The 23,317-nt window shown below is 45.4% G+C and overlaps 1 protein-coding gene across 3 annotated transcripts in view; it reads left to right on the forward strand.

Annotated features, from left to right (window-relative positions):
• Positions 1 to 20,485, forward strand: part of HPCAL1 (hippocalcin like 1) — a 64,416-nt gene extending 43,931 nt beyond the window's left edge. For all 3 annotated transcript variants that reach the window (XM_065681617.1, XM_065681618.1, XM_065681619.1), the window contains 3 exons: positions 14,510 to 14,912; positions 16,087 to 16,192; positions 19,291 to 20,485. In XM_065681617.1, coding sequence (XP_065537689.1) covers positions 14,535 to 14,912; positions 16,087 to 16,192; positions 19,291 to 19,388 — 582 coding nt within the window. In that variant the 5' untranslated portion in view covers positions 14,510 to 14,534 and the 3' untranslated portion in view covers positions 19,389 to 20,485. The remainder of the gene's footprint in view (positions 1 to 14,509; positions 14,913 to 16,086; positions 16,193 to 19,290) is intronic.
• Positions 20,486 to 23,317: the final 2,832 nt, after the last annotated feature.

The raw sequence follows: 23,317 nt of genomic DNA on the forward strand, positions 1-23,317 counted from the left end.
TTAACAGGATGGTGCCGGTCACAGTGAGACTGTGGGCAGCTCAGCCTTCCCCTTCCCACCAATGTGTTGAGAACTGTTGCAGTGGAGCGGCTGCATCCCATGGGAGACCCCCGGCAGCCATTATCCAGGTCTCGGCCAGATAGGACTTTCTTCTAGCAGCAACCCTTTTGGTTTTCAGCAGAGCTTGGAGGAGGGTTATTTAAAGCCCTCGTCCTTTCTGTGGAGTATAGGAAGTAGGAAGCACTTCCTCCCCGTAGATCTCTATCCAAAGCTTTTGTCCGCTTCCTTACAGTCCCACCCTGCTTGGAGTTGCTCCAAAACCCAGCATAATGGGGCAATGTGCCGTTGTTCAGTGGGGTCATCTTCAGCTGCAGCTCCTCTCCGTGTCCAAAACAGAAGGTTTTGGCACCAGAATGCCAAAAAGGGCTGTCTTCGGCTGGACTGCAGGATATATAAATGCCTGTCTGTCCACCCTGCCCCACCAGCCCTCCTGCAGTTAGAAATGGTGTTGCAGAGAGGGAATATGGGGATTGACCTCTCTTTGGGAGCCTGATTGATGCTTGCTATATTTTAGTTGTGAAACTTAAGGGAGGTTTCAAAATAAGTCTTGACAAGTCATGATCTCTGCGATAGAGGGTCAAGAAGCTAAAAAAAGAAATAATGATGTTAACCACATGAATGGTTTTAAGGTATAGCATACTCTTCAGAGCATGGGGGGGAAATGTGGGACTATTTCTGTTGTGCTGGGTATATCTCAAGAAAGTCCAGCAGCAGCATTGTGCCTGTGTTTGCAGAGGGGAGAGACAAGAGATTGAATGGGAGGCTCAGCCTGGGCAGAGCATCAGCTGGGGGTAACAGGTAGATCCTCCAGATTGCCTTCAGTTGAGCAGGTAAAGCTTCACGTTCCTCTGCCAGGAACATCTTCCCCGATGCCAGTGTGATGCCAAACATGTACATCAGTTTCAGAGCAGACTCCCCTTGGCGCTGAGGTCGGTACATAAGGTGGTACATTTGTTGGCCATCCCTTTTCAACATTCATACTGCCGACTAAAAGCTGTTCACAAGCTTCAAGGCAAAGGGAAGTGGCCTCGCTGTTGTGTGCTGAAAGATGATGTCTGCACACCCCAGGAGAAGGCATCACTTCAGAAACTTTCAGTTAGTGCACATTCCTCCACCATCATAGCCCTCCTTTTAACCACTGCCGCGTCCTTTAAACACTTTTTTCCTGTTCCTCTCAGGAGGAAAAAATAAATGATAAATTATTGTGTTGATGTTACGCAAATGTTGCACTTACGGAAGGGTCTTGTTGACACGGTTTCTCACACAGGATACCTTCTCCTGGTGCAGAAAAGTTGCTGGAAATTTCCAGTAAAATAGGTATGTCATCCTTGGGGAGGGAAGATTAAAAAGGAATGGTGGCTATTGTGGATCTTTGTTTGTGAAAGGCAAGAAGTTAGTGAAAGTGTTAGGTTTAGTAGCATTTTCTGTAGTCCTGTTAGAAGTGAAGCTGGCTAGCACTTGATATCAGCTGTGGCTTAGGTTCTTTTCAGAGATCAGAGTAATGAGTCACAAAGTGGCTAAGGTCTGTATTCCGGTGTGCCTGGACCCAGAAGAGCTTTATCTGTCCATGGCCTGATATGTTAAAAACTTACTGATTAGATTCCTTTTTCTTTGTGTTCGCTAAAAAAATGTTCATGAAGATAGTGCCATCTAAGAGAGAGACCTTAAGGTGGTATCAGGAGTAGGTTTTCGCCCTTGTTCCCTTCTCCCCCATGCATGTCCACCTTCAACATTGCTGTTGAAAGAAGACACTCATTTCCTGTTTTTACAGTCAAGACCATCACCAGTGTGGCACCGAGACGGTGGGACAGGATGTGCTTCAGGTGGAGGTCAGCTCTTCTCATTCCTCCCGTCGGGGTGCTTCCTGCTTCACAACCATCCCATCTCCTTCCTGTTACCATACCCAGTTAGGGAGGAAAGTACACCCATTTGGCCACTACTGGCATCACTTAGAGTTGTAAAATTCAGCATGATTTGATTTTCCATTTGCTGTCTTACCCAGCCTGCTGACAGAGGCTCAGCTCCAGGCAGCCCTTACCTGCAGCGCTCAGAAAAGCACATTTGGTGTGGATACTGCTGGGGATGGAGCCCTGTGGTGGAGGTTAATGAAAAAACTGATGTCTTGAGTGCTGATTGCATGGTTTACTTATGAGGTTATATGCATTTGAGTGTTGAATGCCACACAGAAATGACAGAGGAGAGAAAGGATTTTCTTAGGGCTGTTATTGGTGCCCCTGAAAATGTGTGTCTGGGTCAAGGGGTCTTCAGCTGTCTCCTCTGGTATGGGGCACTGCCTTTCTCTGAAACAGGCAGCCATAATTCTTTTCTGCATAGTTTATAGTGAATACACTTAAAAACAAATCATACTGTTGAATGTTCAGGATTAATGAAAATTGCAGCTACTTAGCACATGGGCTGGGACTGGAGGTGTCCTGCCGTGCTGCTGCATTAGCCTCTGCTTGCCTTGGACTCAGCTGCTGGGAGAGGTACAGAATCATAGAATCAACTAGGTTGGACAAGACTTCTAAGATCAAGTCCAGCTGTTACCCCAGGACTGCCAAGGCCACCACTAAACCATGTCACTGAGGGCCTCATCCACACTGTTTCTGAACACTTCCAAGGGCAGTGATTCCACCCCTGCCCTGGGCAGCCTGTTCCGATGCCTGAGCACCTTCTCTGTGAAGAAATTGTTCCTATTATCCAATCTAAACCTCCCCTGGAGCAGCTTGAGGCCGTTACCTCTTGTCCTGTCACTTGTTACTTGGGAGAAGAGGCTGACACCCACAGAATCACAGAATCCCAAGGGTTGGAAGGGACCTAAAAAGATCATCTAGTCCAACCCCCCTGCAAGAGCAGGGTAACCTACACTACATCACACAGGAACTTGTCCAGGCGGGCCTTGAATATCTCCAGTGTAGGAGACTCCACAACCCCCCTGGGCAACCTGTTCCAGTGCTCTGTCACTCTTACAGTAAAGAAGTTCTTCCTGATGTTAACGTGGAACTTCCTATGTTCCAGTTTACACCCATTGCCCCTTGTCCTATCACTGGATATCACTGAAAAAAGCCTAGCTCCATCATCCTGACACCTACCCTTCACATATTTGTAAACATTGATGAGGTCACCCCTCAGTCTCCTCTTTTGCAAGCTAAAGAGACCCAGCTCCCTCAGCCTCTCCTCATAAGGGAGATGTTCCACTCCCTTAATCATCTTTGTGGCTCTGCGCTGGACTCCTTCAAGCAATTCCCTGTCCTTCTTGAACAGAGGGGCCCAGAACTGGACGCAATATTCCAGATGCGGCCTCACCAAGGCTGAGTAGAGGGGGAGGAGAACCTCTCTTGACCTACTAACCACTCCCTTTCTAATGCACCCTAAGATGCCATTTGCCTTCTTGGCCACAAGAGCACATTGCTGGCTCATGGTCATCCTCCTATCCACCAGGACCCCCAGGTCCCTTTCCCCTTCACTACTTTCCAGCAGGTCAACCCCCAACCTGTACTGGTACATGGGGTTGTTCTTCCCCAGATGCAAGACTCTACACTTGCCCTTGTTAAATTTCATCAAGTTTCTCCCCGCCCAACTCTCCAGCCTGTCCAGGTCTCGCTGAATGGCAGCACAGTCCTCTGGTGTGTCAGCCACTCCTCCCAGTTTTGTGTCATCAGCGAACTTGCTGAGGGTGCACTCAGTTCCCTCATCCAGGTCATTGATGAAAATATTAAACAGCACCGGTCCCAGCACCGACCCCTGAGGAACTCCACTAGTCACAGACCTCCAGCTAGATTCTGCGCCATTGACCACAACTCTCTGCCTTCTTCCTTTCAACCAGTTCTCGATCCACCTCACTACTTGATCGTCAAGCCCACACTTCCTTAGCTTATCTATGAGGATGCTGTGGGAGACAGTATCAAATGCCTTACTGAAATCAAGAAAAACTACATCTACCGCTCTACCATCATCACTCCACCTAGTCACTTCCTCATAGAAGGCTATAAGGTTGGTCATACATGACTTCCCCCTCATAAAACCATGTTGGCTGTTCTTAATGACCCCCTCATCCTTGATATGCCTAGTGATGGAGTCAAGAATAAGTTGTTCCATCATCTTTCCAGGGATGGAGGTAAGGCTGACCGGTCTACCTCACTACAACCTCCTTTCAGGCAGTTGTCGAGAGTGATAAGGTCCCCCCCGAGCCTTCTCTTCCCCAGACTAAACAACCCCAGTTCCCTCAGCTGTTCCTCATCAGACTTATTCTCCACATCCTTTGCCAGCTTTCCTGCCCTTTTCTGGACCCAAAAGGAGTCTTCTGGAGTCCAGTAAGTGGGGTCCATGACAGCTCAGTGAGGGGGTGTTGCCCATGTTTCTACTGCTTTTGTAGGAACTGGTCACAAAATAATGTGATATCTTCTGTTTTCTGGAGATCTCCTATTTTTAAAGATGGGAACTGAAGTAAGAGATGAGAGGGGGTATTACTTGTATCACTTAGCGTTATGTGTGGCCAGAGAGATGGTCTATCATATCACCACTGATTAAGCGAGGATGTCCTTCTTATCTCTGCAGTGGGTATAGAAAATGGCACTTTGTGGTCAGGATCCACCTAAGAGGAACATCAGAGTCCTTCTTATCCCTGCAGCCATTGGATCTGGAGTTCACCCCTCTGAGGCACACTACCTTAGGCAAACACCCGCATGTGCCCTCACCTCTAGGGAGCCTGTGGGGAGCCACCAGCCCAGCATCCCTTGGCATGAGCAGACCTTGCCACCCCGGGAGGACAGCAGGACATTTGCCCCAGATGGGTTCCCACATCCCAGCTTAGCATTATATTGCTATAATTCAGTACGGGGTGTTTGGGGTTACGATCTTAAGGCACAAAGGCTCGTGGCTGTCCTGAATACTAACTTGAGCATGAACCTCCTGTGATGCTCTTGTCCAAGATGTGTGCTGGGGACATGGCTTTCCTGCATGTGACTAGTCTCTGCACTTTTGGCTCTGTGATTTAAAAAATAAATAAATAAATAAATAAGATCCCTGTGAGGCTGGTACCTTCACCCCTCAGCTAGCATAGAGATTGGGCTGATTCCTACCACTAGAAGATTTGGTCTTCAGATGCCTGAATTGCTGCATCCAGCAGAACCAAGTTTCTTCTTTATGGGTGGAATGCTGTTCTCATGTAGTTATTTTACAGTTTTTCTTTCACAGGATTTCTGCACCTCTCCAAAGAAAAAAAATAAATTAAGCTCTAGGTTTGCTTTTAAATTTTTAACTTCAGTTTTGCTTTTGTCATTCAGCAAACAAGAATATAACAGTGTGAAACAAATAGATTACTATCACTGGTCGTTGCCACTGAAGACAACAGTGTTTTGAGAAGAATTTTGGTTTAGTGGAGTGTATTTTTACAAGCAGGTTAACCAGTGGTTTTGTGCTATTTTGAAGTGATGATCTCTTTAAAAAAAGCTTGATTAAAAAGCGAGATTAATCAAGTAATAAAATAATGCACTTATTAATTTGACATGTTTGGAACAAAAAGTTGGATAGTAGTAGAAATTGTTAGCAATATTCATGTATTCGGTAGGTGAAAATATTAGTGACAGTTGTTCCCTTTGGGTTGATTCCCCTCCCCCCTCCAGTGTTTCAGTATTTTAAATCAAGCATTGAAATAAATGTTGGTTGAAGTTTCATTAAAGGCAGCTAGTTGGCATATCTCCAAAACCACAATTCTGAGCACTTTTTACTAAGCATACTAAATAATGCTTCTTAAAAACAATAAAGTAAGAATTCATTCCATTCTTTGAGAAAAAAACCCAGCTCTCTTCCCTGTTTCAAATTAGCTATCCTGAAATCCCCTCGATTCCTCCAACCTCTGTATCCCAGCACATTAGCTACAATGGGAGAAGGACATCAGATCTCTTCTGATTTGGGGCTTGTTTGGGTTTTTTTTTTCATTTAGGCATCATTAGCAGCAAGGATGGTCTCGCAGACCAGCCTCTGAGGGCTGATTGTCATCCATCACTGTCTCTTTAGCAAGTGTCATTGCCCCCAAACTTCATTTTCTCCCCATGACTCGCTCTGATGCTATAGGGCTTGCTCAGGTGCCATTAGCTGGCTCTTAGACTGCCGTGTTTTGGCTAATTCTTCTAAAATTTAATCCAGCTTCCTTTCTCCCAGAACTGTGGGTTTTCTGCAGAGAATTATTCTGTGATTTACCTTCATCACTTAAATAAATGCATCATATGAAAATCCAGTGTCAACCATGCTAATTCTATGGGGTTACTTACATAAAAAATTAATGTCCTGTGCCGATTTTGACATTCTGTTCACTTTTTCTAAAAGGGACCCATGTTCTCCCTGATTTCCCAGTTCACATCAGGCCCCTTCCCCTATCCTGCAGGCCTGCACTCACAGAGCTTTATTTAGATTTACATATCACAATAGTATATTCAGAGAGAGTGACATGGGTTTTTCCTCATGCAACCCAAGCTTCTCAGAAGAAGACCTTGTGCGCTAAGGCATTGTGCTGACATGTTTTCCTTGCTCTGTAATATTGTGTAAACAGACTGTAATTTATTTTTGTTTAAGCCTTGCCAACTTTGCAGAGCGTCTGAAGACAAAATAGGGTTGGCTGCTTCTCCCTTGGCTTCATTAAAAAAAAAGGAAAGGGCGAAGGGAGGAGACGAGGAAGATCCACTCATGATTTTCTTTTCCTGGCTGCAATCACAAGCCACATTGCTGCCCAATCTGCTCCCACCCAAATTAACCCAATTTCCTAATTTACTTGAAATATTTCTGTGCTACTCTTATTGCATTGAGAAATGTGTCCTTTACAGTAATAAGCTCTCCACCCTGAGCTGGAGAACATTATGGAGAGCTCCCGGAGGAACTACCACTTTTGTTGTCCCAACACGGGTCTCCTTTTTCCTCATTAGCAACAAATTGTGAATGTTCGGGGGTGTTTTGTGGTGCTGTTTCTTCTTTGCAGGAAATTTCTAACCTTACCCTCACCTCCTGGTGATGGGGGTCAGTGTTGGCGGGCACAGTGGGTACCAGCGTGCCCTGGCTCATTGCAGTGACTGCAATGGCTGGGAAGGTGTTGCCACTGTCATCTGCAAATGCCTTTGCACCCCATACCAATAATGCAAATGTAAAATTGTTCACAGGTTAATGCACTGATGCTGGATGTCAGAGACTAATTGATTTTTTCCATATTAATCAGGACTATAATCCCAAGCAAAGTGACTTCAATAGACAGGAGCAATCCAGAGACCTGTAAGTGAATTTCTTAGGTTTCAGCCTGTGCAGCTGACTCCATGAAATTAATGGGCTAGCCTGGAAATAATCCTCTCACAGCTATTTGCAGGATTGGAGCCTTGTAATTATATCTTTGCTTGGCGAGCTAGGGGTAGGTGGTTATCTATAATGGGTTCTCATCCCAGATGTGCAATCAGGTTTTCAAGACCACACAGTTCCTGAGTACGTGTTTATGGATAAACTTACCAAGTGAGGTGGCTTGAGGTCTGTTACCAGTTCACTGCGCCTCTCGGAGGAACATTCAGTGTACATACCTGAATTGTTATGGAGTGTTCTGGAACTGAAAATGAGGGTGATCCTTCCCCTTCTCCCACCTTTTTTAATAAGCTTCTGGAAGGGGTTTAATGTGAAAATAAGTTGCAAGTAAGCAGTGGTACTTCCTTAAATAAAAGCATGATTAGCCATTGAAAGTGAAAAATGTAAAAAGCCCATTCATTTACTTAGTGTGGTCTGTTCTTCGCTTGTCAGGTTTCGTTTCTCTTTGTTTCCCTGAAGGCAGCGGAGGAAGGAGCTTCAGCTCTTTCTTGTCTCAAACTCCACAGCATTTCTGCAAGGTTTGAATTTTTTGCAGCATTATTGATTGAGGTTTCTCCTTTGTCTTGCTGCTTCTATTATTAAGTTTTCAAGAGGTGAAGATTTTCCTTGCTGTGCTTTGAACTCTGTCAGAAAGGTGTTACTTTTGACCCTATGTCTACAGCTTGGGAAGACGAAGCAGGTGCCGCAGTAGCTGGTGTATGAGTGTCAGCACTGCTTTTGCCACAGGGCAGGAAAGAAGTTCACATGACTTTTACCAGGCAGGACCCGATATCTATAGCAACGTATTTGTATATCCTGTGCCTTCGCTATTGCAGCGCTTGTTGCTTAGGATACTGGCATTAAAACATGCAACAAAATCTGCTCTTTATTCCAGAGTTCCTTATCTGTCCCAGGCCCGTGTAATTGCACATTTCCCATCCCAGTTCAGATCAGACCCATTGACCATGGTCCAGAGGATGTCGTTATAATCCCATTTTGCAGCCTTTTTGCTACATGATCTTTTATTACCACCAGGCATTTGTTGCTAGCTGAAGTGCTCAATAACCCATCTCCCTCTTGCAGCTTGGCCCACGGGAGCTGGAGTCTTCTTAAATACATCTGTGCATTGACTGGGTTGGTGAGCAGTGATGCACTAACAGGGCCCAAAACATTTTTCTGTAAGGGTGTGTTCCTGAAGTGTGGCCCCACAGATCTTCAGTGATTGAGGCTTTTCTTTGGGCTACCTGGGGGGTTTTTTGGTGGGGTTTGTGTTTTTTTGGTTTTTTTTTTTTTCCTTTTAAATGCAAGGATCAAACTTTTAAAAATACAGCCTCAGAGCAAGGCAGCATGGTGGCTGAATTGCCCTCTTCATGGCTCTTGTCTTCACCTGGCCACGGGAAAAGGATATTGAGGTTATTTCACAGAATGGTTGATGTTGGCAGGGACCTCTTGAAATTATCCAGTCCACCCCACTGTTCGGGCAGGGTCAGGCTGCCCAGGACCATGTCCAGTTGGGTTTTCAGTATCTCCAAGGATGAAGGCTTCACAGTTTCTCTGGGCAACCTGTGCCAGTATTTGGCTGCAATCACTGTGAAATAGTGTTTCCAAGCAAAGCCTTTCTTAACATGATGCTCACAGGGTCCCTGTGGGCTAAATCCTTTTGTCTTTTCTTCTGCACCCCAAGGCAGAAGGCATCAGTGACAGATCTGACAGGTCAGGTGTTTCAGTAAAAAAACCTTTCACCCCTCTAGGAATGGTTCTTGCATTTCAGACCAACTTAGAGCAGTATTTGCTGCCTGGCTTGTGCTGTTCATTTGCTTTGGGCTCCTGCAGTCCCAGAGGCACTGTGCTACAGCTTCAGGACCACAACAGATCTCAGACATGCTTGTTCTGTTTCATAAATGAGCACTGCAAGAGAAATAATGCTAGATTTCCCCCTGCAAAGCAGGTAGCTCAGATAATATAAAGAGTATTTATTCCGTGTCTCTGTGCACTGCCTTTCTCTGCTGGAAAGAACCTATGTCCTACAGACAAGCATTTCATCAATTTTCCTCTTTTTATTACCACTAAATCAGTATCCAAGGGGGTTGCACAAGGAAGGGCATCTCTGGAGTCATTCCTCCTTTTGCAGCCGTGACTAATTCACTAAGAGAATCCCATGAGGAGTTCAGCTCAAGGGGCTTTTGCCTCAGGAGGTTTGCAGTAAAAAAGCTGGGTTGGTCTCTGGCTGTCTGGGTTACGTGCTCGGAGAATGCTGCTACCCGCAGTAACTGGCGGTTGACAGAGAGTTCACACAGAAGTAGGATGCACTGAGCTTTGTTAGAAGTATTTCAAATACTTCAGTGTGTGGATGCTGACAACCAGTCCATCTGTCGGTAAAAACAGAAAATTGCTACTTCAGTTGTTTCGGAGCTAGCTAGTTACTCACCCTAGTGCTGCATAGCTGGCTGTCATGGTATAAGCGAGGCCACTCACTCACTCACCTCCTGCCCAGTGGGACAGGGAGGAGAATCAGAAAGAGAAGGTAAAACCTGTGTGTTGTGATAAGAACAGTGTAAGAATTACGGGAAGTGAGGGGAGGAATACAAAGGGAGACAACAAAAAGAGAAATAAATCCCAAGACAGACAAGTGATGCACAATACTATTGCTCACCACCCGCTGACCGATGCCCACCCCAACCTGAACAGTGAGCTCGGCCTTCCGTGTAGCTCCCCCCAGTTTATATACTGGGCATGATGTGCTATGGTATGGAATACCCCTTTGGCTAGTTTGGGTCAGGTGTCCTGTCTCTGCCCTCCTCTGGCTCCCTCTGTCCCTCCTCACTGGTAGAGTGTGAGAGACTGAAAAGTCTTTGATGAGGGTAAGTGCTACTGAGCAACAACTGAACCATCAGTGTGTTATCAGCACTATTCTCAGACTAAAGCAAAAAACCTCAGCACTGTACCAGCCACTAGGAAGAAAATTAACTCAATCCCACCTGAAACCAGGACACGGGTGTGTGTCTTGGCTTCAGTGAAAGACCTTTTTTCTCATTGCTAGGCTTTTGCTATGAGACTATTGCTTATATTTGGTGATCCTAGAAAGACAGAGGATATATTCAGGTAGGATTTCTCTGGCACCTCTGCTGGAAACTGAGCTTATTGCGGGCAGGCAGCAGCCCTGTATGATTTTTAACAAAAATTTTGGTGTGAAACAGGATCAATAATGCATCTGCATTTCTCCCTGTTCCCCATCATGACTGAGTATCATTTTCATGAGCAGTGGTACACTTGTGACGTCTACTGGTTTGCAATTATACTTCCAACCTTTCCTTGTCTGATCATCTCAAGGGTATTCCTGTGGTTATTTTTGTTGCTGCCATGATAGTGCTCAGTGCTCTGAGGGTTTTTGCTCTTCACACTAAGTAGGCATGGACCTCATTGCTGCGTATGTAGCATTGCTTCCCTGGATTTTGCCCTGGCTTGGTCAGAATTGAAGGACAAGCAGACCTGGGGCCACACTGGGTGCAAGGGTATCCCTCCTCCCTTGCCTTCTACACCCACTGCTGTGAATGATGTGGCTGGTACTGGCTACTTAAAAAAACACCCCACAGTCCTAATCACACGAGTGACCTGAGCATCCCAAACCCGCTCCCTGCGATTTCCATTAGCAGCAATCCTCCAAGTGGTCTTGTGGCTAAAGCAGCCACTGAGCCTCTGGAAAGTGATTTGATGAAAGCATTTTATAGCAATCGAATGAAATGTCAGTTGGATGCCAGCAGCAGGGGTTGCTGTCATGATTAATGAGATATTTAGGCATTTCATTTTGGAGGAGCTACCAGCAACACAATTCACAGCGAAGCTGGGTTTTTTAGATGGGCTTTAATAAATTAATGTTAATGTTGGTTATTTAATTACTTGTAACAAATTGGTTGCAACAACTGCAGGGTTACATTTGGGCTGAACGCATTATGAAGCCTTTCAGAAAGCTCATATGCAAAAAAGGATTGTGTTCAGAGCATTGCATATTACTTTTCTGATAGAAAACAATGTACAAGAGGAGAAAGGGTTGAAATAACCTGTAATTTGTTGAATGCAAAGACTACTTGAAAATAAAGCTTTTGAAGCTGATATTAAATGAGCATCCATCCAAATAACAGGATACATCTTACCGCTAGTAGAAGTAGTGAAATCTAATAAATGAAAATAACATCTTACAGAATCACAGAATCACAGAATCCCAAGGGTTGGAAGGGACCTCAAAAGATCATCTAGTCCAACCCCCCTGCAAGAGCAGGGTAACCTACAGTACATCACACAGGAACTTGTCCAGGCGGGCCTTGAATATCTCCAGTGTAGGAGACTCCACAACCCCCCTGGGCAACCTGTTCCAGTGCTCTGTCACTCTTACAGTAAAGAAGTTCTTCCTGATGTTAACGTGGAACTTCCTATGTTCCAGTTTACACCCATTGCCCCTTGTCCTATCACTGGATATCACTGAAAAAAGCCTAGCTCCATCATCCTGACACCTACCCTTCACATATTTGTAAACATTGATGAGGTCACCCCTCAGTCTCCTCTTCTCCAAGCTAAAGAGACCCAGCTCCCTCAGCCTCTCCTCATAAGGGAGATGTTCCACTCCCTTAATCATCTTTGTGGCTCTGCGCTGGACTCCTTCAAGCAATTCCCTGTCCTTCTTGAACAGAGGGGCCCAGAACTGGACGCAATATTCCAGATGCGGCCTCACTCTCTTATTTAGGGGCCTCTATTTTAAGGGGAACAGGAATAATAAAGGTATTATAGGAACGTAGAGAACTGGCATTAAACCTTTTCAAACCATTTGGAAGTTTTACAGTCCCTTAACCCTGTGCATGATTAAAGCTGAGGTTATTTCTGCTTTAGTCTGGCTCCTGCTTTAAGCAGGCTTTGCCATTTGTCCTCCTGCTCCTCTCCCAGGAGTCGGAGGCACTGGCTGGCAAGGCAGGGACTGCTTTTGGCAGTATTTAGACAGTAGTTCTTACAAAGCACGCAAGCATCATGAAGTGAAAGAGTTCACCAAAGGCACCTTGTTGCTCAAGGACAGAAACACAGTGCTACAATTTCTGCTCTTAAAAAAAGGTCCAAGGTCTATTCATTATTTGCTCCAAGCCACTGTTTTCTGCAAATTGACTGCAGCAGAGTAGAAGATCATGTTTTCTGCCCCTTGCACTGCAAAGATTAATATCTGGAGCAGGACGAGATTCAAAGAGGCGGTAGGAGCAGCTTGGAGTTAGTGGTTTAACTGGAGGACAGCCCAGTGATTTCCTAGGGCTGATACTGGCAGGGACTGGGAGCTGTAGCATCTCTCTGTGTTGGGAGCATGCAGAGGTATGTCAGGGGCCCCGAGAAAACTGCAGTGTAATGGACAAAAATAAAGCTTTGTAGCTGAAATACTGGCAGCTTTTCTAGAAAACACAAGTGCTAATGATAACACAGTTTTCTGTTAAGCCTGATGCACTGAACTAATGAGCAGCTGGCTGTTTTTTGTCTATGAGCTTTAAGCCACAGAGCAGGATGTGGATTTTTTACATTGCTGAGGCAATGCAGAGACTAAGTGGAATACAAATAAAACAAGCTTAAATTCAGCTGTTGAAAACCTCTCTGCTGTAGAGCAACTTATTTCTTGCTGACCTTTTTTTTTCCTCTTAGGTTCTTATGCATGCCTGGGATTTTTAATCTCTGGGAAGTGCTTACCCCCTCTGTTATATTTTTCCTGATCTCTGCTCAGCTCTTGCAGTTTCCAAATAGCCGTGTGGTGTTGGCCTGTTACTAGCCTGCCTTCTGCACTGGCTGCAAGCAAGCCTGATGGGCAGATGGGGCTGTGCAGAGAAGTGTCATTTATGCTGGACCAGTCGCAGGGGTTTGGATGTGACTTTGTGCAAAGCTTGTGAATGAGCTTCTCAAGTGTGGGGAAGGAGATGCAGCTCAACCCCTTACCTGGCAGCTCAGTTTGGCATTACTGGGAACCCACAAAAGGCTGAAAAGGGTAAAAGCCAAAACTACACTGTGGTTTTGTTGGGGTGTTTTTCTGTTGTTCCTAACTGCAGATTTACCATTCTTCATTTTGCTGAAGAAGCTTTCCTGTTGCTGGGCTGTCTCACCGGTGTGTGGTCACCCACACATCACGGCCATTGTCAAGGGAGGGGACAAACCCAGCCCCCTCCTGACATCCTGGTAAAACCTGAGGTTAAAATGCCCTTTTGCTCACGCTGGGGAATGTTGAACTTACTGAAGAAGCTTATGTAAAAGTATAAACCACAATAAGCCTGAAAGGAGTTGCTTTGCTGAACATTTTGCTTTAACAAGCCCTTTCTCTGCTTGTCTGTGAGGGTAGAGGGTTGCGATCTGCTGGAAAGGATGAAGTACCTTGTGCCAGTGCTGTTGTCGCAGCGACTCATCTACTCATGCAGCTTCCACAGCTGAGAAAAAGAGGGAGAAATCTTTCGGGATGATGCTGTTGAGCATGGGCTGTGCTGAGCTTACCCTTGCTGCACCCTTCTGTGACCTCTGGGGTGCCACGAGTAGCATCAGATGCTGTGGGGCTGCTGGGGGAGGAGAGATGCAGGGAAGAGATACTCCAGAAGCCAAGGGAGGAGATGCTCCAGAAGCCAATGGTTTTCAAAGAGCATCTGGACAATGAAAACACATTTGGCACAGAGCCGTCTGCCCTTCCTGCTTCTTGTTCACCCCCACTTCCTTTCACTTTTGAATAGATGGATTTACTTTGCATTGCCACTACCATCATCACAGCAGATCAGCCTGTTGGAGCGGGTCAAGAGTTGGAATCCAGACCTGGGCATCACAAGCCGTATGGTAGAGGGGAGGGGTTGTAGCAGAGAAACAAAATAATGACATTTATTATTTCCCAAATAATAATTAATATTTCCCAAATAATCCCTCACAAATTAGCTTCCCTTGTCCTTCCACAGCATCCTAGTAACTCAGAGAGCCGAGAGGAGATGAAAAGAGGCCAAATGAAATATTTTCCTAGTGATTTATAGCATCCTTTTTCTCCTCTTTTCCCATTGTCCCAAGCAGGCTCTGCCTGCCCCTGGCCCCTCTCCTCTGTGTCTCCAGTGGCTGGAGCTGAGGCAGATGCTCTTTTGCTTTGCAGCCAGTGAACCCAGATCCAGAAGAGGATGGGGAAGCAGAACAGCAAGCTGCGCCCTGAGGTGCTGCAGGACCTGCGCGAGAACACCGAGTTCACGGACCACGAGCTGCAGGAGTGGTACAAGGGCTTCCTAAAAGATTGCCCCACGGGCCATTTGACTGTAGAAGAGTTCAAAAAGATATATGCGAATTTTTTCCCCTACGGTGACGCGTCAAAGTTTGCAGAGCACGTATTCCGCACCTTCGACACCAACGGTGATGGGACGATTGACTTTAGGGAATTCATCATCGCCCTGAGTGTCACCTCTCGGGGCAAACTGGAACAGAAGCTGAAGTGGGCATTTAGTATGTACGACCTGGATGGTAACGGGTACATCAGCCGTGGGGAAATGCTAGAAATAGTGCAGGTGAGGCATTGTCTCTGCTTTTTTGTGTTCTACTTGTATTGCTATAACCTTTTTCCCCCGGGACAGCTGGAGCTGGAGATGAAGGGTGTGCTGAGCTGGTTGCTCTTGCACCAGGGAGGCTTTTGAGCCCATGGTCCCCGAAGGGACACTGGGGTCCATGGTGGGACCTATGAGATGCAGGTGAGGAAAGGGCCTGAGCCATGAACAGGGTGCTTGTGCAACTGGCCCGCAGCCAGTCTTGCATGTCTCCCTGGTGATTTCGTAGTGGGACATTGATAGGATCAGAAAACCCTAAATACAAATTTTACTGACCTGATTAATCTCAAAATTAATACTTTGAAATTTCAAATCTGAGTCAACGTGAGCTCTGAATGAAAGGCTGTAGCATGTCTTTGTCTCTGAGAGGCTGAGGACTCATAACCCATGGGCTATACTGGGGGGCAGGCAGAGCAGAGCCCCTGTATCCCTGCCCCAGGTGCCAGCCAGGGCTTGGCCTCAGCAGTGGGCTGGTTGCCATCTGCTCTGCAGCTGAGATGTGTCTCTAGTGCACTGCAGGGGACGCTGAGAAACACATAATGCACCCAGCCAGTGCCCTGGCAGTTGGTCCTCATGGTTGGGATGGGATAATTTAGGAGGAGGGCTTGGATTTTAGACATCCTAAAGAGATCTCCTCTTTATTCATGTTCTCATAAGTCTGAAAATGTGTTTCCTTACCCTTCCGCAAAGAAAAACAGCCCCTATTCCTATATTTTCATATTCACCTGTAATACATACAACTTATATGCATACGCATAACTGAGTGTATGCTGAGCCAGCCAAAGAGGCAGTGGCTTTGCTCAGTTGCAGAAAAGAGAATTATACACCATTACCTCCTGTATTTTAGCTCAGTCCTGCTTGTATATTAATCTAGACCCTAACATTCAGTTAAACTGACCCAGCAGCGTGGGACCTTCTTTTGAAGTGCAAATGAATACAGGAAAGAAAAATAAAGCTGCAGTCAGAAATTCCTGTTTGTTTTGGTTTATGAAGTCCTGCAGCTGCTTGCTGGGGTCAGCTGCCTGGTTTTATTGCTGCAGGCTTAGAGTCTTTTTCTCAGTCCTGATGCTTTTTCATTTGGGTCATGTTTTTCCTATATCTTTTTTTTTTTTTCCTTTTTTGTGTTTTTCATGCTCAGGCAATCTACAAAATGGTTTCATCAGTAATGAAAATGCCGGAAGATGAATCCACCCCTGAGAAGCGAACAGACAAGATCTTCAGACAGATGGACACAAACAACGATGGTAGGATCTCCACTGGCACCCCTTTCTAGGCTCTAGGAATAGAAGTTTCTAGACCGGCATTGGTAGAACCAGATGATGGCATTTGAGGAGAGGGGTAGAGGGCAGGCCTGGCCCCACCAGTGCCTCCGGTCTCTGCATGGCTTTGGTGGGCATCTGCGGTCCATAACAAATAGGGTGTGTAAGTGGCAGCGGGTGAGATATTTCTGCTGGGGACTGGGAGGGAAGTATTCCCTCCCTGACATCTCATGGGTAAATCCCCTTCTGCAGAGGCTTCTCTGAAACTCCCCTGACTCCAACATCTTTGGGTTATTTTCTCGGTGTAAGGTGAACTAGGCTGGAGATCTTGCTCTAGTTGCCCTTGACAGGGTGCACTCCTGGGCTTGTCATCAGTAATGTGGGTCGAGATCTGGCTGGGTACCTGAAAGTAAAAATTCTGCTGGGTCCATAATACTTATTTTCTGTGCGTGTTTGTGGCATGTGTACATATGCACACGGTCACATGCTAACCTGCAGTGTTTGCTCTGTTGCAGCATGCGTGTCAGGGGGATGTAACAGATCCCAAACCAATTACGGACACTTGATGAATTATCTGACAGTGTACCTGTCACAACCCCTCCACCTGAGCTAACTCATTTCCTTAGGCTCGAAAACATAGGCAAAAGTGAGCAATTTCCTCTGCCCATCAATCTGCTGACATGTTTCCTCTGTCCCAGTTGAAGTGGAGCTTTCCCTCGGAATTACCCCAGCAGCACCCAAGGTGGCAGCTGCCCACTTCAGAATTAGGAGCTGTATCCGACTGATGTGCTCAGCAGGAGCAAAACTGTGGTTTTAGCACTGAGATATGAAGACCTGGAAAAATACGATATTATCTATAAAAAGGTCTTTAAGAGAGTTTTAAGGCTGCGTTTTGTCATCTGCTGCTGCAGTCCCTGGCGCATACTCCTGGCGTTGCTGAAGTCCTTGAGTATTTTTACTGTTGACTTCATAAAAACTGGCACTTCATCCCCTGACTTCACATGTGGAGGGCCCTAAAATAACATGATTAAAATATTTTTGTTCTGCAGAAAGAACTGGCTCATGCAGATGTGCAACATAGTGGTCAGAAAACCTGCTACATATACATCCGTTGCACTTCGTTGCTCAACTGAAGTCATCCTATCCCCAGGGAAATGCCCTGCAAGCCATGCAGTGGCAGGCCATAAAGTCTGTGCGCAGAGAAGCGTATGTGCTCTTGGTGGATGGAAATGTTTCCCCTTCCCCATTTGACTGTCAGACATTGCAAGTAGATTTTGATTGATGCTTTGCTTTTAAGCATTGCGAGGAGGGGGGGAAACTAATAAATCACAGAATCATAGAATCATAGACTGGTTTGGGTTGGAAGAGACCTTAAAGATCATATGGTTCCAGCCCCCCTGCCATGGGCAGAGACACCTTCCACTAGACCAGGTTGTTCAAAGCCCTGTCCAACCTGACCTACTAGTCCTAATAAATGTCCTCATAGTTACGAGTACTCCTGTGGGCTGATAAAAACTTAAAAAAACACTTGGTTTGGGAATACTAGGTTAAAAGTAGGAAATTAGGACAGAAGTGTGCTATTCGTTTTTAAACTTCTGTGATTTGTACAAGAGGAAGGTCTCCTTGTTCTTCCCTGTTTGACCTGATTTGGATGCTGGCCACTGAGCTCAGTGCTCTCCCCATCCTCCTGCAGGCTGGGAGCATCTGGGGGCTGGTGAAAACCGCCACAATGAGCTTTGTGCTTCCCTCTCTTCGGGAACACGTGGCCAAAAGTGGCAGCAGACAGCTACCAAGTGCCAGATGTTTGTCCATGGGTCCTGCCTATCTCAAGCAGAGCAGTTTGGGTTGGGTAAGGATGGCCCTGCAGTGTTGCATGAGAGTGTGGGTAGGTCATGCTGGGAGCACAAGGTAGGTGGGAGATCACTGTATATGGTGTCAGGGATGCCAAAAATGCTTGTCTCCTCAGGTTCATAGGGAAAACTGTTTCATTTCTCATTAAAGTTGCTATGGCTCATTTCTGCCATGGCTCAGAGTGCAAGAGCAGGAGAGTGTTAGTGATAGCAGGGAAGGCAGAAGCTGCTCCCAGGTTTCTGATGGCATTTGTGCAAGGGACTGGTCGTGAACTCAGGAAGAACCTGCCAGAAGGCTGGATTCACCCCTGGATGAGGTCTGGAAGACCAGATGGGAACTTTCCTCCTTGCCATGCTGTGCCATGCTGTGCCATGGGACTGTTGGATGCCAGACTGGTGGTTGCTCCTCATGGTCTCTTTTCCAGACATCACCTTTACGGACCCACAGACTGTTACAGGGTCCCTCTAAGTCAGTACATCTGCCCTAAACTGAAGATGTGTAAACCCAAAACCACTCAGGAACGTGGCAATAGGTGGCTCCACCAAGGGTGGCATTTCTTGCTGCCTTTTGAAACCTGTCCTGTTCCTGTGTACGCAGCAGGGCACAGCAAGTGGCTTGTAGAATCATAGAAAGGTTGGGGTGGGAAGGGACCTTTAGAGGTCATCTAGTCCAACCCCCTGCAGTGAGCAGGGACATCAACTAGATTTTAGGTTGCTCAGAGCCCTCTCCAGCCTGACTTCGGAGGTGCACTAGAAGCCATCGCTGTTCAGCCCTACGTGTCACAATAAACAAGGGGGCAAAATGGAGAGATTTGGGATATTTAGGTTTAAAATTTCATACTAATATAAGCATCATTTTCAAAGCATGCATGTGTTCAGGTACCATACGTTGTGTTTATGTGTCATGCAATTTGTGTAGTCTGGTTCTGGGCAAAAAGCTGCCAAGTGATATTAGAACAGTTGGTTTTATATTTGGTACTGTCTTTTTAAATAAAAAAACCCACAATTATTATGCTAGGTTATTTTGCAGAAGAAAAAATCATCTGGGCTTAAGGGCTTGAGTTGGATTTGGCTGCTGTGCATTGCACGAAATTCCCCTCGATGCCTTTGTGATAGATTAAATATACATATGTTGCTTCAGTGAGGAGGGCTTTTTTTTAAGCCACAGCGATGGTGGCAGCAACAACGGAGTTTCCAAGAATGATTTTCATTCTGGTTTTTCCTCCCTTTCAGGTAAACTGTCACTGGAAGAGTTCATCAAAGGTGCCAAGAGCGATCCCTCCATTGTGCGGTTGTTACAGTGCGACCCCAGCAGCGCGAGTCAATTCTAATGAAAGGGGACAGTGTGCACAGAGAATCTCGGCTTGTGTCCTTCAAGCTTTGCTTGCAAACGGATGCCTTCTCAAACACCCCTCCACACCTCGCGGATAAAACCCCATTGCCAGATGTGTGTGTGTGCGTGTGTGTGTGTGTCCGAGCGAACCAGCGCTCGCTCCCCTCACTAACACCAGTGCAGCTCTCCTTCGGCAGCTCCGTTCCTGCTTCCCTGTAACGTTACGATTCACTCCTCACAGTTTAAACATTAATCAAAAGGTATGTTTACATGCAGCTGCAAAAGAGTTCAAACCGCTGGTGAGATACCACTTCACTTAGGCCGTAAGAAGTAGTTCCCAAGAAGATGCTAGGTAGGACTTTAACCCGACATAGCAGATGGTAGATAATTTATTTTGCTTGAGAAATTACTAAGTTAAAAAAAATAATGGACTGAATGGAGTAGAAAGTTAAAAAAAAAAAAAAAAAGGAAAAAAGAAAAAAAAAAAAAGCAGCTTTCCTGGGCATGGTTCCAGTTTTCTTTTTGAGGAAAATTGCTTGCACTTATCTAATGGTCTTTACTTTCTTTTAATATATATATAAATTATATATATATGGTGAAGTAAAATTTTAAATATTTAGGTCATTTATTTAAGGCATAAAATAGAATTCAAGCTTTGTTTCTTCTAGTTGTCTGTGATTTATTCAAATCTTGGAGATTGGGTTTTTTTGTGATATTTATGCATTAGCAAATTGCTGTTCCAAAAGAAATGCATGACTAGCAGTTCGTGGATATTTCACTCTGTTTAATTCCTGAATGCAAATATTTGTTCATTTTTACTGTCAGTTGTTCCAATGTTACTGTATTAACGAAAGACCTGAAAGGAGTTCATCCTCATTTTGTATTTCTCAGTGGAGTCCTACTTTCTGGTGGTCGCTGCATTAAATGGCTTTTGAGTGCCCCAAGGTGATGTGACTCGCACTGCTGTTCTCAACTTGGCTACACCTCCTCCCTTTTGCTGTCAATATGTTAATAGTCTTGTGCATTCCAGTGTTATTTAATATCTGCCTAATGCCAAGAAATATTAATTGAAATAAAAGACTACTTTTCTTGTCACTCCCTGTCTCAGTCTAACCCACGCAGTAAGTTCCTAGCATCACACGTTTAGGGGAAGGACAAGGCCAGCTCCTTGCCCAACATGTCCCTGTTTTGTCTGAGACACATCATCTTGTAAGTACGTAGGACTTTTGGGGAGCCCACTGTTGCAGTGGTGTTAGTGCCTGTGGGACCCTGCTCCATCCCAGCTGTGTCCTGGGTGAAGGTAGCTCCTTGGTGAAGACTGCAGGAAGGTGACAGCTCAGTTTCTGCTGGGTGTGGAGGAGCTCAAGGCGATGAAAGGAAAGCTGCCAGCCCCATTAGCCAGGCTCTTGTGATCACGAATTTACAAACTAAAAGTATCTCGATCCTGTCACGTACTGGGTTTGTGCTGTTGGAATAACATTTGACATTAGTAGCATGAAAAGCAGTTTTCCCCACATTCATCAGGTTAGCAGGTAGCTGCTTTAAGCCTGTCCTCTCTGCAAATTAAAGTATCAACAAATGATTTGGCCTGAGGTTAATGTTAAGGATGTAATTAAGGGATTTTTGCTGTGCAGGATTTCCTAGTTAGTGGTTAGGTGTTGAAACTTCTTTGATATTAAAAAATAGAGGTATGTTTGCTGTATACAATGACCTAATAGTGGTTGGGTGTTGAAACTTTAATGTTAAAAAAAGTTGGTTGCAATATCCAAATGGAAATGTGTTGTTAGGTCAGACTTAGTCTACAATACAGGCTCATGTCAGTGCTGCCAAGCAGAAAAGCTTGTTCACCTTTATCTCCTAGAAGTTCAAATGTGAGCTATTAAACCAACAGTCCTTTCAACCGTGACACCCTGCTGATGAGCGCAGCCCTGAAAGGGAGGTTGATCAGGAGCCTGCCTTTCTTCCCTGGCTGAGCCCAGCTTAAAAGCAAACTGTTGGAAAAAAAAGATGAAAATTCCATGGTTGCTTATAGTCTGTCTTCAGCTTACTTGTGCTCACACCCACTGGCTGTCTGCTGAAAGATGCTGTGGTGTTTAAGATGCTGCAGATGTTCTTACTCTAATTGCTCTTCTTGCACAGGCTGGGTAGCGGTTGTTTAGATGTGAATCGGCCACCATGGGCTTTATCATCTCTCTGCACTTGGGAGAACGTGAAAGAATGTCTATAATCTTGTTGCGTGATGGTGCCTTTGAGAGAGACCACAGCTTTTGAATCTTGTTTGTGTGATCTTGCAGTGAAGCCGGCATTTTTAATAAAGCAGTGCACAAGGTCTTTTTCTTAGGTACCAAGGATGTGAACGCTGTTTTGCTGTAGCATTCATAAATGCAGCAATGTCATTGTTCGTCTGCTCTTGCAGGTGGAACTGGTTTTTACCTTTTCCACTTTTTCCTGACATCTCTTCTGATTTCCACTTCTGTCTGCATTAAGTGGCAAGTTTTTAGTAGCTCTTTAACAAAGCCTGAACTCTTCTTATTTGAAAAGAAAAAAATACCTCCTTGCAAAAGCTCATTTTGACCTTGTTTTTGCAGAAACAAAGTGAAAGAATCTGAATTTCAGTGGTCAAAACCATTCCCTTTTCTTTGACATTGTAATTTTTGCTCTGAAACATGCCGAGATTTCAATAGTGGAGACACTGAGATTACATCCTGCTTCATCTGGCCTGATTTCTTCTGCCTTTCTCTTTGCCCCTTTAGATTTTCCAGTCACAGGTTTTATTTTGGGGGGGGGGGGGGGTGTTGCCCCCCACTGCTTTCCCAGCTTTTAAGGAGTTTCTTCTTTTCAGGGCAGGGTGGATCAGCTCCATTTTGGAGAGGGACTGGCACAGGATATGTGAGCAAGGCACTCCCATCTTGCCTTGTGGAAAGCAAGCAAGAAAGATTCCTAGTCAGTCATCATGCGTGGTGTCCTGGGGAGACGGGGGAGATGCTCTGAAGCCTAACCATGCTGAGCTTGTCAAAGGTGGCCTCTGATATAGGGAACCTTTTGATTACAGGCCAGCTAAGTACTGGAAAGGGCTTTATCTGCTGCTGCCAAGCAGCTCTCCTGAGAAAATCAGACCTGCTTCAGAGGCTGAAGTTGTGCATCTACAGTCACTGGGTAACTTTGAACATCTTGGCTGTGCTTTGAAGAGCTCCTCTGAGAACACATCTGCTTCCCTGCCTGGTAATGAGGATTAGGAGGGAGAGCAATTTTCAGGCTCATCCTCCAGGATGTGTTGTTTGAGAGTTGATCCAGGCGGAGTTCAAAACCAACGGAGAAATCAGTGACAAGCTTGCAGAGCTTTACTGCTCATTAGGCTCCACGGGTGTCTTTTGGGGAGGGACTGGTGCATAGAGGGGTTAATAACTTGCAAAATGATGTCAAGTGATTAATAAGAAACTTCAGCTTCTTAAGTGACTTTGGTGTTTCGGTGAATTGTGTGCTTAATCAAAAATGGAGTCTAGCAAAAGTGGAGTTTTGCACAAAAAAGCCGCAAGCCCATCAGCAGGTCCATTTTTACCTCACTTCAATAAGCTATGTAATTATCTTCTTGCCACGGAGATATCTAGCACTCTGAAAGCTCTGGCTAGTTATTACATAAACTCAGGCTTTTCTGTATGAATTGCAGGTCCTATTAAGCTAATTCAAAATTATGTCATTGCCTTTCAAATTAAGTTAGTGCCTGTCTGTTTGCAGCTTAACTCCAGCCTGGGTGGCAGAGGTGCTTGTGTTCAGCGTTGTGTTTCTCTGTCACTGGGTTTACACTGGCTCCTTGTTTTTAAATAAGGCCCTTTGCAATGTATTTTTAGCATTAGTCTCTGAGTAATAAACTCCCTCCCTGGGAGGAGAGGTGTTTCATTGAAAAGAAGGAAAAGGAGAGAAGGAGAG

Source organism: Lathamus discolor, chromosome 5 (genome assembly GCF_037157495.1).
Source record: "Lathamus discolor isolate bLatDis1 chromosome 5, bLatDis1.hap1, whole genome shotgun sequence".
In the NCBI taxonomy this organism is placed as follows: domain Eukaryota; kingdom Metazoa; phylum Chordata; class Aves; order Psittaciformes; family Psittacidae; genus Lathamus; species Lathamus discolor.